At 36.8% G+C, this 18,187-nt stretch overlaps 2 protein-coding genes across 5 annotated transcripts in view; one reads left to right on the top strand and one right to left on the bottom strand.

Moving 5' to 3' along the window:
• The window catches only part of CMSS1 (cms1 ribosomal small subunit homolog), a 416,700-nt gene that overhangs the window by 296,046 nt on the left and 102,467 nt on the right, over window positions 1-18,187 (bottom strand). The window lies entirely within an intron of this gene.
• The window catches only part of FILIP1L (filamin A interacting protein 1 like), a 124,306-nt gene that overhangs the window by 6,812 nt on the left and 99,307 nt on the right, over window positions 1-18,187 (top strand). Inside the window, exon 3 of the mRNA XM_037834401.1 lies at window positions 4,744-4,922. Within this exon, the coding sequence (XP_037690329.1) occupies window positions 4,744-4,922 (179 nt within the window). The remainder of the gene's footprint in view (window positions 1-4,743; window positions 4,923-18,187) is intronic.

Raw genomic sequence — 18,187 nt, 5'->3', positions numbered from 1 at the left:
TGTAATTTTTGACAAGAACTACATAAAGGTGGGGGAATGAGGGATTAAAGGAACATAGTTTATGTGTCACATTGAAGTTAAGTTGATATCAAAGAAAAATAAGATTATTATAGATTTAAGAGGTTAAATTTAAGCCCCACAGTAAACACAAAGAAAGTATCAGAGAAGATGACCATAGAGAAGAAAAATAGAGTAGGGGTTCCGAGAAGTAGGGGAAGGGGCAATGGGGAGTTAAGAAATGAGTGTAGGGTTGCTGTTTAGGGTGAAGGGATACTTCTAGAAATGGATGGTGGGAATGTGGTAGCACTGCAACATTCTAAATGTGATTAATCCCACTAATGGAATGCAAGGGAGGGGGTGGAATGGGAAGATTTAGGCTGTGTATATGTTTCCACAATTGAAAAAAAAAAAAAGACAGTCTAAATAGATGACAATTAAATGCCAAGGATGATCCTGGATGGGATCTGAGGATGGAGGAGAGGCGGCTCAAAGGCACACAGATGGTACATAAGGAAAAAAAAAAAAAAGGAAATATAGAATGTAAGCTTTGTATCAATGTTGAATTTCTTGAACTTTTTAGCTGCACTTAATGGGATTTCATAAAAGAATGTTCTTGTCCATGGAAAGGTATATGTGAATTACAGTGTTTATTCAAAGATGTGTGCAGCTTGCTCTCCTATGTTCAGAGGACAGAGCAATAGATGATGGAAGATAGGTAGGGAGGGAGAGAGGGAGAGAGGGAGGGAAAGAAAGAAATGGTGGTGTGACAGGATGTTAAAGGTGGTGGATTGGGGTATCAGGGGAGGGGGATCGGGGTATGCTGGGGTTCTATGTATGGGGTTTGAACTGTTTTTGCAACTGTTCCTGTAAGTTTGAATTTATTTCAAAATAAAATTTCTTAAAAAAAAAAAAAAAAAAAAAAAAACATTTGGCCAAGTATTAACACACACACACACATACACACACTCTAAAATGCATGGATGACCATGCATGGAAGAAAAGGAAATCTTGAAGCCAGGAAGTAAAATGGAAATCTCCATAGACTAGCTTCTTCTGGCTTCATATATTTCAAACTTGGCTTTTCCTCACAATTCACAGGCTTTCAGTGATGGAAACCGAAGGACATACTCATTTTGCAACATAATCTTTATCTGTGAATAGCTGGGTAAGTTGGCATAGTGGCTGGTAAGAGTATTCCTGGAAGCCATCCCCATATCAAAATGGCTAGCAATAACTTGACAGTACATGGAAGTGACTGTGAATCACATATCACTCTAAATTTCAATGAACTTCCCCTTCGTGGGATACCAAATATGCTCACAGCCACTCCAAAACTACCTGACATGAAAGGAAGTACAACGGAGTGTTAAGTCAAAATGGCAAAAGATAGGGGTTTTAACTGATTACAGTGAAAATATATTCCTTTGGCAAATTTTACAAAACATATGACTAGGTGAACATATATATTAAATATGCTGGAGCTCTCGCAGGACTTTGGAAAGTACTATGCAAGTGAAGAGCCATGAAACGTAAGCTTCATTAGCTTCATGGTAAATACACCTCCTCTCTCTCTCTCTTTCTCTCTCTCTGGGTGTATGCATATGTATGTTTTTAGAATGGGCAGATTTGATCATATTTGCAGGTACAGTTTTAAGGGCCAGTGAGATTGAAGATAAAAGAGAGAATCATAGGTGGAACAAGATCAGGAAGGAGACAAAAAGGTATGAAGCAAAAAAGTACATACAGGGGAAGAGGTTAAGAATGCAGAAGGATATAGGTAAGTTAGTAGTATCCAGTACTACTACTAGTAGAAGAAAAAATATTAGTGTGTTTATGCTTCATGGACTCTTTTCTCAGTCAAGTGGGAGACAAGAGTCCTAGATCTAGGACTTAGAAAGACTAGTATGGATTTCAAATGGCTGCCTTGAGGAAGAAAAAGGATGCTGACCAGGCATAAGTCACATGGAAGGTCAAGATAACGGTGGAAATCACAGAAAACGCTACGAAGATTTAGGGTAGAAAGGAAGATTGTGAGGAAAGGACCTGGAGTTCAGCAGATGACCCGGGTGAGGAGGGGAGAGTAGTATCATCATTCAGAATGAGTAAGGGCTTTTAGAAGGCTCTGGCTGTGGCAGTTCAGAGCACGAGAATCAAGTCCCCATTTCCAAAGGCTGAGATATCAAGGCAACAATAGAATGAGCAGCCTCTATTTCAGGATTCCAGCAAATCAAGGAAAACCAGGTTTCAGTAAAGAAAAATAAGAACTATAGACAAAGCATAATGCAAAGAGAAAGGTCAAGTCCAAAATCAGGGTAGCCTGTGATTCAGAGGTTATTAAAAAGCAGCAGTTATCATTCTTTTCCAAACAAATACTAACCACCAAAAAGCAAAAAGATGGAAAACCCTCTTCTCTTCATTCCTTCTGAACCATGGAAGGATCCCCAGAAATCCAGCCTAATGGAACACACTTTGCTAGTTAGGGAGCTGTATACTATCAGGGAATGGGAGCAGAACACGGTATCAGGGAGGTTGAATTGATATGCAGGAAGCTTGTCATTGAATGGAAAACATTAGGGAACCATCCTTTCAATCTTTCTATCCCTTGACGCTCTGTGAAATGACTGATGTGTCTCCCTGTTTCTTTCACCTGGATAGAAGGGGAAATTTTCTGGATAGAAAGGGAAAAGGGGTTTTTGGCCTTAGCAATGAAAAAAAAAGCACAGTGCTGAAGCATCAAGGCATGTTATCAGAACTGCCCAAAGTCTAGTGTGGTTAAAGGCTGGGTAAAAAAGTGGGAAGATATTGAGTGGGAACAGGCCTGAAATGGCAGGAGGCCCAGATCATGCAGGGCCCTTTGGCTTTTAACAGGAGAGTGAACTAATCCCATTGACAGAAGACCATGCTGTCAGTGATGAAGACAGACTAGAAGGAAACAGGGCTGGAGGAAGGGAAGACAACTTAGAAAATTATGTACTAAATAGAAGGTACTGATTTTTATCCCAGCCTTCCTTCCTAATCTCTTAAAACAAACAAACAAGACTATCACCAATATATAAGGAGGAAAAAACATGACGGAAAGCAAGAGTAAATTAAATAAGCCTTCTATTTTTTTCACTTTGGGGCTGAATAAAGTTTAATATCCATGTCCTGACAAATACAAGAAGCTATCTGAGGAAAGACTTTTTTCTTGCATATTAAGAAGACTCTTTCAGTCATTCATTTACAATTTATTAATTCTAGGGTTGATTTTGTAACAAAATTGAATGTTTTTTCTAAGACAACTCATAATTTCCCTCAATTGAAGCTGATCCTATCATTATTTCACTCTCAACTTCCAAAAGCAGTTGATCTAAATTTCCCTTACATGCATCCTAATGTCTGGCCACTGTAAGATAGAGTTTTAACAGAGCTGTTGTGGCTTGAGACTCACAAGAAGACCTGTAAGAAGATGACAACCAACACCACAACTGGCCTTTCAGAAGATGGTCATTAGTTAACAGTAATCCTGGTAGCAAGCAATACAACTTAGCAGTTTTAGTTTCCACAAGAATGGCTATGTTCATTAAAAATCTTCAACAACTATATGGCATAAAGAACAATTTTTTGAGTGTGTGTTAAACCACCATTCACAAACCCACATTAGAAAACTGGACAACCAATTCTGAGCATTTAGAGATCTTAGAGTATTACCGGGGTTCTACATATGCTAGGACATCTTAGTTCTAGTCTTTCCCTGATATGACTTGGCCATGCTGTGCCTTGGATTCCTAGTCAAGTACATGCTTTCTAAGGATGTACAATTAAAATTTGCTTTACATTCAAATTGAGTAACAAATTTTCAGTCTTTTGTGATAAAGGCAAAGGGCAAAATCAATTAATATCATTTGCAGCAGCTAGTATTTGACTAATCTAGAAAATCACAGGCCTTCAAAACCATGTTCTTAATTGTACTTTAATTTCTCAGTGGCCAAAGATCCTGAGCCACTTTTGCTTTAATCAGATATCCTCTTCCTTTCTTTCTTGATTCCCTGCTTGCCTGTTTCCAATCTACAAACATATACTGGACATCTGCTATAAACAAGGCATTCAGATGCTAGGAATTTAGGAAAAATAGGATGTAGGTCCTGCCCTTGGGTAGTTCATACACATCAGGCACAGGGTGATGGTTTAATGTTAGAAATATAAATATGGTGCTTGAAAATCAGAAATGACTTGGTCTTACATTTGGCCACATTTATACCACACACTAACACAGAATTAATGAGGTTTTTTTTAAATGCAAACACCTAATGCATAATAAAATGTACAAGTACCAGCAGATCCAAGAGGCATACACCAGTAGAGTCCTGTATAGGATGAATTGGACAGAGGAGATCAGCTAGGGCAGCTGCAGAAACAAACACTGTGACAGTATTCTCTTGCTTTCTATCATTCTTCTATTATGGTTTTTCTGGAGAGAGAAGAGTGTCAAGAAGGGGCTATGTGAAAATTGTTTTGATGCTCACAGAGGCACTGGTTATTCTCTCTGGAAAGATCTGATGATTATAAAAAAGACTACATTTGTGTTAAAATGTACCAAAAAGTACCAATTAACAAGAGTAATGATAAAAACTACACAAGCAGGTCAAAAAATTCATCGCTGAATTAATTTAGTCAAAACTTGGACATTTCTAAAGGAGTGAAAGATGGCAGTATTATGAACAATTTGGAGTTAAAAGACTATAAATGTATTTTCTTTTGTAGTTGGACAAAGTTGTGGAAAAACATAAAGAATCTCACAGACGAATCCTGGAACAACTTTTAATGGTAGAAAAATCCCACAGGCAAACCATATTGGAGTTGGAGGAAGAACAGAGAAAACATAAAGAATACATGGAGAAGAATGATGAATTCATAAGCTTACTGGAACAAGAATGTGAAAGGTAAGACTGCTTTCGATGAGACAATGACCCATTCTGAAAACTCTTACTAACCTTGCACTGTACCAGGTGTCAAGGACACAAGCATGAATATGGAACAGCCTCTGCTCTCAAGGACCTCACGGTCCAGGGTGAGGAAAAGCATATGTTTAAAGTCAATATCAATGCAATGCAAAAACAACCAGCTATGGTAAGGACTGTGGAAGCATGAATGTAGGGCAATAAATCTATAAGGGAGCATGCTCGTGAAAGCTGCACAGAGGCAGTGACGGGTCTTATCTGTTTCCCTAGACAGAAAAGACTGGAAACTATATTCAAGGCAGGGCAGAAACAAGTGTAACAGCAGAGAGGTAAAATACTGAGGGAACTTGAGTTTTTCCACATGGCTACAATACAGGGTACAAATTGCAGGATGAGAAAAGGAAAATTAGCCATGTGCAGTCAGACTTACACTGGTTGGCAAAAAGGAGCAAATGAAAAATTGTAAGAAGGGGAATGAGATGATCAAGTATGTTTTTTTAAAGAACCGTTAAGGTAACACGGAAGAAAGACTGGAGTTGTTTCAGACCGGGGCAGGAAGACCATGTAGGTTGAAAATACCAGGATGAGAAAGAGAAGGTATGTGTTCCAGTGGCCATGGGGTTAGAGAGGAGGGGGTGTAAACAAGAAATTTTATGATGTATAGTCCATATGAATTAATGCTCATGAGATATTGGAGGGTAGGGCAAGGGAAACAGGGAAGCACTCCCCAAGATATGGAACATAGGAATGGGGCACAGATTTTTGTTGTTGCAAGAATTTGGGGTGGGGGGAAGAGCTTAGGGGTGGGTAAGAGATGAGTCCTGTTTTAGGCACACTGAGTACGAGGTACCCATAGTGCATTCCAATGCCCTTGTTGGGGGAAATGGTATGTATAAAGACAACCCACAGCTGGAAACAATAGGTCTTGAAAAAGATAGACTGGTGATGTGGATTTGTAACATATCTGCAGTGGGTGGCAGATGAAGCTATGGGTGTGGGTGTAGTGAAGAGAGCACACTGAGATTAGAACCCTGGAAAACATCAGCACTTGGCAGTTTTGCAGGTGAAAAGGGGACAAGAAAGGAAGTTGAGAAAGAATGGTGGAGGGTTTAAAAACCGTTAAGTGAAACAAGGCAAAGAAATCAAGCAAGGAAAGACTTCCAAGAAAGAGGAAACAGTTAAAAATGGCCTCAAATAACAGAAAATGCAAGAGGGATGAGAAATGTCCCAGGATTTGGCAACAAGGAAGACAATGGGGACGTTAATGAGTCATCGCAATAAAGCAGAAAGAACAGAAGCCAAATAGCAATGCTTTGAAGAACAAATAAAAAATGAGACTGTAAAAGCTTGAAAGTCTTTTGAGGAACTTGGCTGCAAACTTGGTAAGCGTTGCCTAACCATACATAGGGCAGGTCATTTTGCTCCACTTCAACCATCTATTCTAAATCACCTCAGAAAGTATGAACATCTACATTAAACCGAAAGGACAATTAAACCTCTCTATTGACAATGTAAAAAACAATCTTTGCAATGTCAAAATTTTTACTGGGTATTCATTTCATTTTTGTTATTTCCATGTACATTTCTTTTATATGCTATAGAGCTAATGATGCTGGATTCTAATAGGTGCAGAAAAATGCAGGAAAAATAATTATTTGTGAGCTTCTCTTTCTAAAATTTTAGTAGTCTCAACTGCTTTATTCAACTATTTCCAATTCATATTTTAGCTAGGTAATAACTGAACTTGCACCAATATCTAGGCTGATGGCAAACTTTAATGTGTTTTCATTACACTTCATGGTAAACATTTGGTCAAAGTGCCTGAGTACCTATGACACTCACATCCAGTCTATTTGTTTCACATTTATCAGGATGCTTGTTTTTTTTACATGGAAGGGGTATCCTGTTAACTAGCCCCTTATGAACTCTGAAATATCTACATGGGTAGATTAAAGGAGTGCAAGAAGTCTAGCATCAAGGAAAGATTTGACCCAGACATTGCAATATAAGATTTGTTATTCAATGAGATTATGTTATATTAAATATTATTTCAAACCCCTGCGGCTTGGCACTTGTGGCCTCATTTGGCCCTCACACTTATTTGGCACTAACTTGCTGAACAAAGACACTTCCTTTCATCTCTTATTATCATTAACATCTATTGACCATGGCCAGAGTACTGCCTACTGAACAAAGAGGTGTGGGTTGTCCCTGCCCAGGGGACTAAACACATTGATGACAATAAGACTATACAAATTCAGGGTGGGATTGAAGAGGGCTTTTGGAGTATAATTCTAATATTCACTATTATATCTCTACCATCTTCTGGAGGAAGGCTGGGGAGGCGATCCAAAAGAAGTATTTTAATTATAAATTTATAAGAGAAAGGGCAATAATGCTGGGAAGCAGATGGCATAGATTATTTAAACCAAGAGAGCAAAGAGGAATAACACTGAGAAATGGGAACAAAATATCAGTAGGAATAAAGGCCATGAGATGGCAGAAAAGGAAAACAGTGGGATGAATGTGAAGTGTATACCATAGAATCAATAGATTAAGAGCATTATTTCTACATGTACCAAAGGATTTTAAGAGAAAGGTCATATTTTTTTACCCTTATAGGACACAAAAATTAATAATAAAAAGTTCTTTTGTCATGAAAATTAAACTGAACTTGCCACTACCAAAAAATAAGAAAAAGTGACTGAGGGGTGCCTCATTCTTTGCATAGTTATTCCAGAAGAACTGAGGATATACATTCATTTCCATTTGCCAAGGAACAGCTTCCAGATGGAACTCTTCGGGTGTGAGAATGTTTAACCTATTTTGAACTCACATGATGCACAGATAATTCTCTTATCTTGGCACTGTTGGTTTTGGCCCTCCCTGCAGAAGGCAGGGAGACTGTGGGCCTCACCAAGGCATAGCTGATGTCCACCTGCTTTAAGACAGTGCACATCAAAGAACTAGCAGTGAATACTACCTAAGAAAATAAGTGGAGGAAACCTTCATGATTTCAGGTAAATACATACAGAGGGAGGAGCTGGCATGCAGAAGAGTGAAACGCCAGGCAACACATGGCAAAATACATACTACAACTAAGGCCTTCAAATTTAAGTATGAGTGCTTCCTTGTAAACAGCCACCCCTTAGAAAAGCAAGACAAACATCTCCAAAGAGGTCAAAGAGTAATGTTTACTTCTTTCCTCAAACAAAGTGATATAAGCACTCCCAAATCAGTGATGGAGAAACAAAGACAGGTATCATGATCCCCACAAGATGGGGTTGGGTGAGGGCAGCTATAAAGCACTATCTGATTGAAACTGAAAAACACTGTGAAGGTTTATCACTCATATTTCAAGTGTTGAATAATTCCTACTTGGAAAAAAGTTAAAATTAAGAAATACATGATAGAGTTAATGAGACCTTAGAGGATGTAATAGTGGATTTCAAATTAAGGTTCAATTTCTGTGTTTTCTTTGGAGAATTCTTTTTATGTGGAAAACCCTAAAGGAGCCTGATGTCACACATTGAGTCCAGGCCAAAATGTTTGCCAACTGATGTTGCTGTCGTAATCAGTAAGCAAGTGGCTTTCCTACTGAGGGAAGGTGGGCGGGGGCAAGGAACAGTTCAGGAAACCTTGTTCTCAAGCATGTTAATGCAAAGTTTCCTTCTTTATGATGTGTAAGGTTTGGTCAGTCCATAAGGCAATATTATATACACATTTCATGACAACTTTCTGTTCACTGACCAGCTCAGATGTGTGGATATGTGGGTCACCCATGACCTGAATTATGTATTTGGCTGAAATACAAGAGGAGTCTATGTGAAAAGTTTTACACGAAGGCAATGCCAGTAATTTTTTGGCCTTTCTGGAAGGCTTCACAGGAAAGCCAAAACAAAAATCACTGTTAGTCAGTGCAATTTTGTAAAATTTTCCCATAAGTGAAATGCCAATTGTGTCTGCACTTTCAAAATAGCTTGCATAATACTTTTTTTTTCTTTCCAGTTTCAATGGGGGAAAAGGCTGTAAGCAGAAAAAAGAAAAGCATTTTTTTTAAAACCATGCATTCTTTTTTAAAATACTAAAACAAATCATGTATACTAACCATATATATTATTTCATTTCTGGCCTTGAAACAACCACTAAAGTGGGAAACAAATAATGTTGTTATGGCAACTCTGTATAAAAATGTGGCTTCAACCATGGGTTTTTTAAAAGCCTTATATTACTTTTCATAGTATCTTGGCCAAGTAGGTTAGCACTGATACTGCAATTTTATAAAGCAGGAGTTCAAATGGTGGCTTCTGAAAAGCCAATAGTGAGGAAGGAGTCACAGGTAGAATTAATTTCTTGTTCCTGTCCTGCCCATGTTTGACTAAGTAGACCAGCAGCACGTGGAATGTGGGGGCCTCTATGCGAAAATCATCAAGGGCCCAGCTTCAAGGGTTGCTGCCTTCACCATACCCTGGGCAAGTTCTTTGCTTTTCAGGTTTTAGTAAAGAACAAAGCACTTCTACATCCCCTTCAGCTGAAGCAACTTTATAAACAAAATTTCCATCATCAGCCGTTCTCTACTCTGACAGGCCTATTTTTCAGACTGGCATTAGGCAAGGTGACTAGCACACCATTTGATATACTCATTCTCTCATATGCAGATCCATCTTTGACCCTACTGTTAACTGAGCATATCAGACTCTTTCTAAATGCTTCTCAATGAAACATCAAGTTTTCTCCCTAGAGGCTTTCAATAACCTCTTGAAATATATAAATGAATGAGTGTATTACTTTATCTAACTTTTATCATATTTTAGTGCTGCTTACATTCATTCATTCATTCAAAAAATTCATTAAATACCTGTTACAAAGCATTTAAGGACCTGCTAGTCCTGTGTTAGATACTGGATGAAGGAGGTAGATGTGATCCCCAAATCACATAAAAACACAACTAGTTTGTTCATTGTGTAAAACAGAGACACCACTGCAGACTTTAAGACTTGATACTGATGCTTCTAAGGCACTATGAGATCAAGAGGAGTAGGAAAAAAGGCACCACTCTGGTAAAAGAACATAATAATATAAAATGATCATGAAGATAGAACATTCAGGAGAAATCAATAAACTTATTAAACTAGAGCACTTTACTAGAGAATTCAATGTTTTACAACTATTGCACCAGGATTTCCAGTTTCTTTGGTCTTAAATCCCAGCTTTTAAGAATATTTCACAAAGCATATCACAGTAGGTGTAGGTGCTTTAAAATATAAATAAACCAAGTCTACTTAAAAAAAATCATATTTGGAAAGCCAGCAGTTTTAAATTTCATGCATACTAAACCATTGTTGTAGAATACTTTGTACTCAAATGCAATCATTTCCTTTCAGTTCTCTGGCAAGGAGTTATATGTATTACATATTCTTAAGACTATGTTTTGCAAGTATTGAAATGGATGCCAGATTTCCATTTGATCTTTGTCATGGGTATTCAGTTCTCTGTCAGAACAAAATGGAGACCCACCACAAAAACATATTTGAGTATTGTAATTCCATATAGCCATTGTGATCAGTCCAGTGTTCATACAGCCAACACAGGGTCTGGGCAGCAATGCAGAGAGATGAATTACCTCATTTAGGTACCAAAAACCCATTTAGGACTGTATACTATGACTTAATTTTCAGCAGATTATCATAAACCATACCTTGCAACTACAAAATTCAGCAGTTTCCATACAACACCATTTAATTACAGAAGTCAAAATTCAGATATGCTGATGATGCTACTTGATTGCTTCTCCTTCCCAGAAAGTTGAGCTGAACTTTAGAAATAACTTCGGGTGTGTTCTTGGATGTATAATGATTAATGAATTTATTGCTGATAAAAGAATATTACAAATTTTGTAAAAAGCAGTCTAAAAGAAAACAAAATAAGCACAGTGAGGGATGAACCAGGAACTTGGAGATAGGGGGACTCTGGTCCCAGATCTGCTGCTATGTGTGTGACTTCGGGCAAATTACATTTCTCCAATCTTCTGCTTCTAACGTATAAAATGAAGGGGAAAGGCTATATGATCTGTACATGTGTTTCAGATCTAAAAATCTATGATTATGTGAGCATTATGAATAAATACCTTCTACTGCAAGCCTGTGAACCTAACCCATCCTATCAAAAGAGATCAGTGATAATGACAGAGCCTCTACTGCCAATCTCAAAACCAATTCTGTATTTCCACTCTTAAAGATATCTAGACTTAAGTACACCCACCTTACTGCTCCTCAAATGTTGTTTATCCAAAAGTGAACCTAATACCATCTTCAGAAAGCCAAGTCCATTCACAACCTTTCTATTCCCCTTGATGCCACCATGATGGATCAATCTATTATGTAATTATCAAAAATTATAGAAATCTAAAGGTATGAAGTTCTCAACCATACTATAACATGGTTGAACCTTGAAAACATTATGTTAAGTTAAATAAGTCAGATGCAAAAGGACAAATACTGTAGGATTCCAATTACATGAAATATCTAGAATAAGCAAATTCATATAAACAAAAAGTAGATTACAGGTAACCAGGAGCTAGGGGAGGAGGAATGGAGTTATTGCTTAATGGGTACAGAGTTTCTGTCTTGGGTGATAAAAAAGTTTTGGTAATAGATGGTAGTGATAGTAGAACAACATTGTGAATATAATTAATGCCACTGAATTGTATACTTAAGAATGGTTAAAATGACAAATTTTTCATTATATATATTACCACAATAAAGAGAAATTTAAAAATTATAGAAATTTTAGAATCTCAAAATTTATGCTAGAAAAGACCTAGCAATCTGAACCAACACTCTGATTTTTGAATTAAGAAAAGTGAGGCCCACCAAATCTCAGCTAAGAAACCTCACAATACTGCTGTTAAACAGCAATGGAGCCAGGCCAGAATCCAACTCTTCTGACAGCATATTCAGTGTTCTTCTCCCTAGAAGAGTAATGATTACTAGGTGCTCAAACCTTGTGCATGGTGTTGTGGGAGGTCCTGAAAAAATTTAAGACACAATTTCAGTTTAAAAGACCCTCATAAAATAATTTGTAGATGACTCAGGGAGGACTCAGATGCTCATCCTGTGGTACCAACACTTCCCAATGCAACACTAAGGAACTCAGACAAAAAGGAAATTAAGGACTGTAATTATCCACTTGCTGGAACAGCTCTGGGAGAAAGCAGGGCATATACAGTAAGTACTGGATGCACAGATCTACTAACTCACTAGTAGCTACTTGCTTAACAGTCCCATAAAACAGGAAGCCAAAGACTGAATGTGGAAAAGCAAACTTCTGTTCCATCTGGACTATAAAATATAAAGAGGAAGTAGAGTCATTAGCCCAAATCAAAATGGAACTTTTTGCCTAATAAATGTAACATCACAATTAACCTCTCCTGAATTTGCAACTTGCAGGTAAACTTTCCTGGCAATTGTATTAATCACACAGATGAAAAGATGATGCCAAACAGCTTTGGCCAGCCTGGTGATGGAGATTACTGGCACCAGATGAGTAAATGAGTAAATAGTATTGCAGAGAAAAGCCTTTCCTTGGAAGGGTGTTTAGTATCAGAGTTAAAACCATAGATTCTGGAGTTAGAACAACATGGATTTGAACCACAGCTCCATCATTTACTAGCTGTTCGACCTTGAGCGAAGTACTTAATCTCTTTAAGCCTCAGTTTCACCATCTGTAAAAAACAAATGATATAGATCTCATGGGTTCATGTGATTATTAAATTATATAATGCAGAGAATGCTAAGCTTGGTGTCTGGCATGCAGAAAGCTCTCAGTAAGCATTAGCATCTTCAGATTTGCCTTCCTTCAAAGGCACAATATATTTAACAAATTCCCTATTGTGATTGCCCACATTTCCCTAATAAATAAAATCAGTCTGAAAAAAAAAAGCATAGCCTATTCTGACAAGACAGAAAGGCATGTTTCAAGAATATACTCTTCCAGTTTGAACAGAGACTTCAGTACCTGCCATCAAGAAGTTTTCAGGATAAAAGTTTATCTGATTTGCTCTGCTTTGTTATAATTAAGGCATGCTTCACTTAGAATTCAACACAGATGAAATTAAAGTTTTTTTTTCCTGCCAATATTTTTGTTATTCTGTGCGTCTTACTTTGTTTATTGATAAAGATCTTAACCCTCAAGGTAAGGATGAAAATAAGCCACTGAATTCTTTCGCATGAAGAAGCCATCGAGTTCTCCATTGGTATCTCCACAAATAAACACATGAAAAGACTATTCAACCTAAGCTCAATGCTGTCTTGATGGCTTAATGATATCAAGTTTGAAAGTATGGCTATAATGCAGCAGGAGTCTTGTTGAATAGATTATTAGCTAGAGGTTTGATTAATCAACAAATCTGTATAGAGTAAGAAGTAAAATGACATAAAGCAAATTAGAGATGTACTCCACAAAAGGATTTTTTTTTAAGTGCCATTTATATTTGGTCCCTGCTATTGGCAATACTAGTAAATATTCCATTTTGAGATATTTTTGATATCTTTGAAAGAAGTGTTTACTAAACAGTCCTATGACAGCCACATTTGATTCTATTTTTTCCACATTTTACCATTACTTATATGTATTCCCAAGTTTGTTATGACATGAAATGCCATGAATATCACACTTACTTAGGACAAAAAAAAAAAATTGCAAGACTTAAAAGTGGCAAAATTGTGAGTTAGATATTACTTATTTCTAAGAAAACAGATGTTCAGCCTTTTATCTCCTATTAATAGGTTTCTTCTGAAATTTCTGAGGATTTAAAATTACCTCTTCATCAGACATTTCAGGCTATTATTGAGAAATTCTTGGGAATAAATGGGAAAATGTCATGGGAAATATATGTGCATGATAATGGGAGGAAATGTGAGGAAGTAAAGATTGACGAGTAAAAATGGAGTTAAATAGGAGAAATTGTCATTCTCATACACTTTAAACCAGCTGAATTATTAGAGGGGAATTCAACAAAGTGAATCTTGGATTCTACAAAGTTAAACAAATCAAACTTGTCAGGACCAGGTCAGGCCAGTTGTATAAGCACTGTAGATTACTGCCAGTTATATTAGGTGGCAGGAAGGATGAGCCAGGATCCTGGATTTGGATTGGTCTAGAATTGAACGGAGGGGGTGGCTTTAGATCTTTCAGAGAGGGAGAAGGAGCAGCAGAAGCAGTGTTTTGGAATACCAGTGATGCTAGGCTATGAATACCTGAATTTGATGAAAAGAAAAATTACTGAAATTATATTGACAAGGGCAGAATATTCTTTCAAGGGAACGCTATGATCTCTAAGTATGTTTTTGATTACATGCCAGAAAATTTTTTTCAGAAGTAACACATTTCTAACATCAAAGCCCTGGTCAGTGGGAAAGTTTGATTTGTGTTAGTAACATTTACTTTACACATGTTTTAATATCATACCATTTGTAAAATGAGGTCGGATTCAAGATTAATCCCAGTTAAAGTTATGAAGAAAGAAACTGGTACTCTCCTTCATTGCTAACGATGGTGTAAATAGTCTGTTTATGGAGGACAGTTCAGCCACAGGTTTCAAAAATTCTAAAACAGATTTCCAACTTTTGACCCAGCAATCCACATCTAAGAATTTACTCTATAGAAACAATCAGGAAGGTGTAAACATTAATCAGAGTATGAGTCTATTCATCGTAGTATTCTTCATAATAAGTAAGGAATCTAAACGCCCACAAGAGGGAATTTGTTAAATATATTGTGCTACATCTGTGTGAGACAATAATATTCATCTACTTAAAAGTCATGATGTAGAGGAATAGTTGGTGATTTACAAAAATGTTAGTGATGCTTTTGTAAGTGAAAGAAATAGGGCACAGAACTATTCAATGCATGCGCCGAGAGAATTGAGAAAGCTGTTTTAGTTTTTTGTAGTTAAACTTTCTGATGATATTTTTAATTTTAAAATCCCCCTTTAGGATCATTCTTTGCTCCAGTGCCTTGATAAAGTATGCACCCAGTCTTAGGTCCCCCTCTCTAGAACCCCAACCTAAGCTAGCAAGCTCATTCTGTTTCCCATATCAAAATTAACTTGTCTCATATCCCATTCCCCCACAACCCTGCTAGGTGAAGGAAACTAATCCAGCAGCTAATTTATAAGAAGAAGTTAATGAAAAATAATAGATTCAAATTAACAACTTTTCATACATTTCACTTGTTCATTTAACAAATATTTATTGTACTACTCTCACATTCTAGGCCCTGTGGAGGGAACTATGAACAAAACAAATCAAAAGTAAGACCACTTGCCTTATAGTGGGAATGTGTGATTTTTAACAATAATTTCAGGCAGACGATGTGATTTGTGTGGGATCTTGTGAAACTAGCAAGCCAGAGGATTAGTGGAATCCTTTGGTGCACTTATAACTTTTTGGCAATTAAACATGGTTCAGGGTATTGACTCTTTTTATTTTTTTTATTAGAGAAATTATAGATTCACAGAGAAAATATAAAATAAAGAGTTTCCACATATCAACCTTTTATTAACATCTTATATGGTACTTTTCTTACAGTTCATAAGAGAACTTTTTATAATTGTACTATTAACTATAGTTCATCATTTACAATAGAGTTCACTGTGTTGTACAGTCCTATGTCTGTTTTAATTTTTATTCTACTACCATATATGCAACTTAAAATTTCCTTTTACCACACTCAAAAATAAAATTCAGTGCTGTTAATTATACTCACAATTTTGTGCTACCATCACCACCATCCATTACAGAAATTTTCCATCATCCAAAATAGAAACTGTACAATTTAAGCATTAATTTCACATTCCCTATCCTCAACCCAGCCCTTGGTAACCTATGTTCCAGTTTCTGACTGTATGAAGTTGCTTATTTTAATTATTTCATTTTAGTAAGATCATACAATATTGGTCCTTTTGTGTTGGCTTATTTCACTCAACATGACGACTTCATGTATCAGAACTTCATTCCTTTTTACAGTGAATAATATTCCATTTTACGTCTACCACATTTTGTTATCCATTCATTAGTTGATGGACACTTCAGAAGCTTCCACATTTGAGCAACTGTGAGTAATGCCGCTATGAACATTGGTCTGCTAAAGTCCCTGCTTTCAATTCTTCTGGGTGTATCTATATGGTAATTCTATACCTAACTTTCTGAGGAACTATCAAACTGTCTTCCACAGTGTGGTGCAAATGCACCATTTTACATTTTCACCTACAAAGAGTGAATATTTCTATTTCTTCATATCCTCTCCAACACTTGTAATTTTGGGGTTTTTTAATAATAGGAATTCTAGCGGGTGTGAAATGGTATCTCACTGTGGTTTTGATTTGCATTTCCCTGATGGTTAATGATGTTGAGCATCTTTTCATGTGATTTTTAGCCATTTGGAGACATGTCTATTGAAGTCTTTTGCCCATTTCATAATTGGGTTGACTGTTTTTTGTTGTTGAGCTTTAGGATTTCTTTCTATATTCCAGATATTAAGCCCTTATCAGATACGTAGTTCCCAAATATTTTCTTCCATTATGTAGGTTGTCTTTTAACTTTCACGATGAAGGCCTTTGATGTATAAAAGTTTTTAGTTTTTATGAGGTCCCTGTGATGGTTAGGTTCATGTGTCAACTTGGCCAGGTGATAGTGCCCAGGTGTCTGGTCAAGCAAGCACTGGCCTGTTACTGCAGGGACATTTGTGGCTAGTTAATAAACCAGAAGGCTGGTTTATTAAATCATCAGTCAACTGGTTGCAGTTGTGACTGATTACATCAAGGAAGGGCGTGTCTTCCATAATAAGAGAATTCAATCAGCTGGATTTAATCCAATCTGCTGAAGACTTTTAAGACAGATAGAGGACCTTCACTTCTTCTTCGGCTGACCAGCGAAGCTTTATGAGTTCATCAAAGTTGCCAGTTCGTTTCCTGAGGAGTTCATCAAACATCTTCATTGGAGTTGCCAGTTTGCTGCCTGCCGTACAGAATTTGTACTCGTGCATACTCACAGTTGCATGAGACACTTCCATAAAATCTTATATTTATAGAAATTTCTTGTTGATTCTGTTTCCCTAGAGAACCCTAATGAATACAGTCCCATTTATCTATTTTTTTCTCCTGTTGCTTGTGCTTTGAGCGTAAAATCTAAGAAATCATTGCCTAACACAATGTCCAAAGATGTTTTCTTATATTTTCTTCGTGGAGACCTATTTATCTATGGCGCCTACATTTAGGTCTTTGATCTATATTGAGTTGATTTTTGCATATGTTGTGAAGTAGAGGTTCACCTTCATTCTTTTGCATATAGACACCCAGTTTTCCAAGCACCATTTCTTGAAGAGATTATTCTTTCTCAACTGAGTGGTCTTTGCTCCCTTGTCAAACTCAGTTACTATAGATGTGAGGATTGATTTCTGAACTCTCAGTTTGATTTCATTGATCTATATGTTTGTTCTTGTGGCAGTACCATGCTGGTTTTGTTTTGTTTTTTTTGTTTTTTTTTTTTGGGTAACAGACTTTTTTTTTTTTTTTTTCCATTTTTATTGAGATTGTTCAGATACCATACAATTATCCAAAGATCCAAAGTGTACAATCACTTGCCCCTGGGTACCCTCATACAGCTGTGCATCCATCACACTTAATTTTTGTTCAATTTTTAGAAACTTTTCATTACTCCAGACAAGAAATAAAGTGAAAGATGAAAAAAGAAAAAAAGAAAAGGAAACTCTAAACCTCCCCTATCCCTAACCAACCCCCCTCAATTGTTGACTCCTAGTATTGATACAGTACGTTTGTTACTGTTTATGAAAAATTGTTGAAATACTAACTGTAGTATATAGTTTGTAATAGGTATATAGTTCTTCCCTATATGCCCCTCTATTATTAACTTCTAATTGTATTGTCATACATTTGTTCTGGTTCATGAAGTGATTTCTAGTATTTGTACAGTTGATCATGGACATTGCCCACCATAGGATTCAGTTTTATACATTTCCATCTTTTGACCTCCAACTTTCCTTCTGGTGACATATATGACTCTGAGCTTCCCCTTTCCACCTCATTCACACACCATTCGGCGCTGTTAGTTATTCTCACATCTTGCTACCAACACCCCTGTTAATTTCCAAACATTTAAGTTCATCCTAATTGAACATTCTGCTCATACTAAGCAAGAGCATCTACATTTCTTCCACAAGGCAGGAGG

The sequence above is a fragment of the Choloepus didactylus genome, chromosome 1, assembly GCF_015220235.1.
Source record: "Choloepus didactylus isolate mChoDid1 chromosome 1, mChoDid1.pri, whole genome shotgun sequence".
NCBI classification, from domain to species: domain Eukaryota; kingdom Metazoa; phylum Chordata; class Mammalia; order Pilosa; family Megalonychidae; genus Choloepus; species Choloepus didactylus.
Note: the sequence above shows the minus strand (reverse complement) of the source record. Positions and strands in the feature narration are given on the sequence as shown.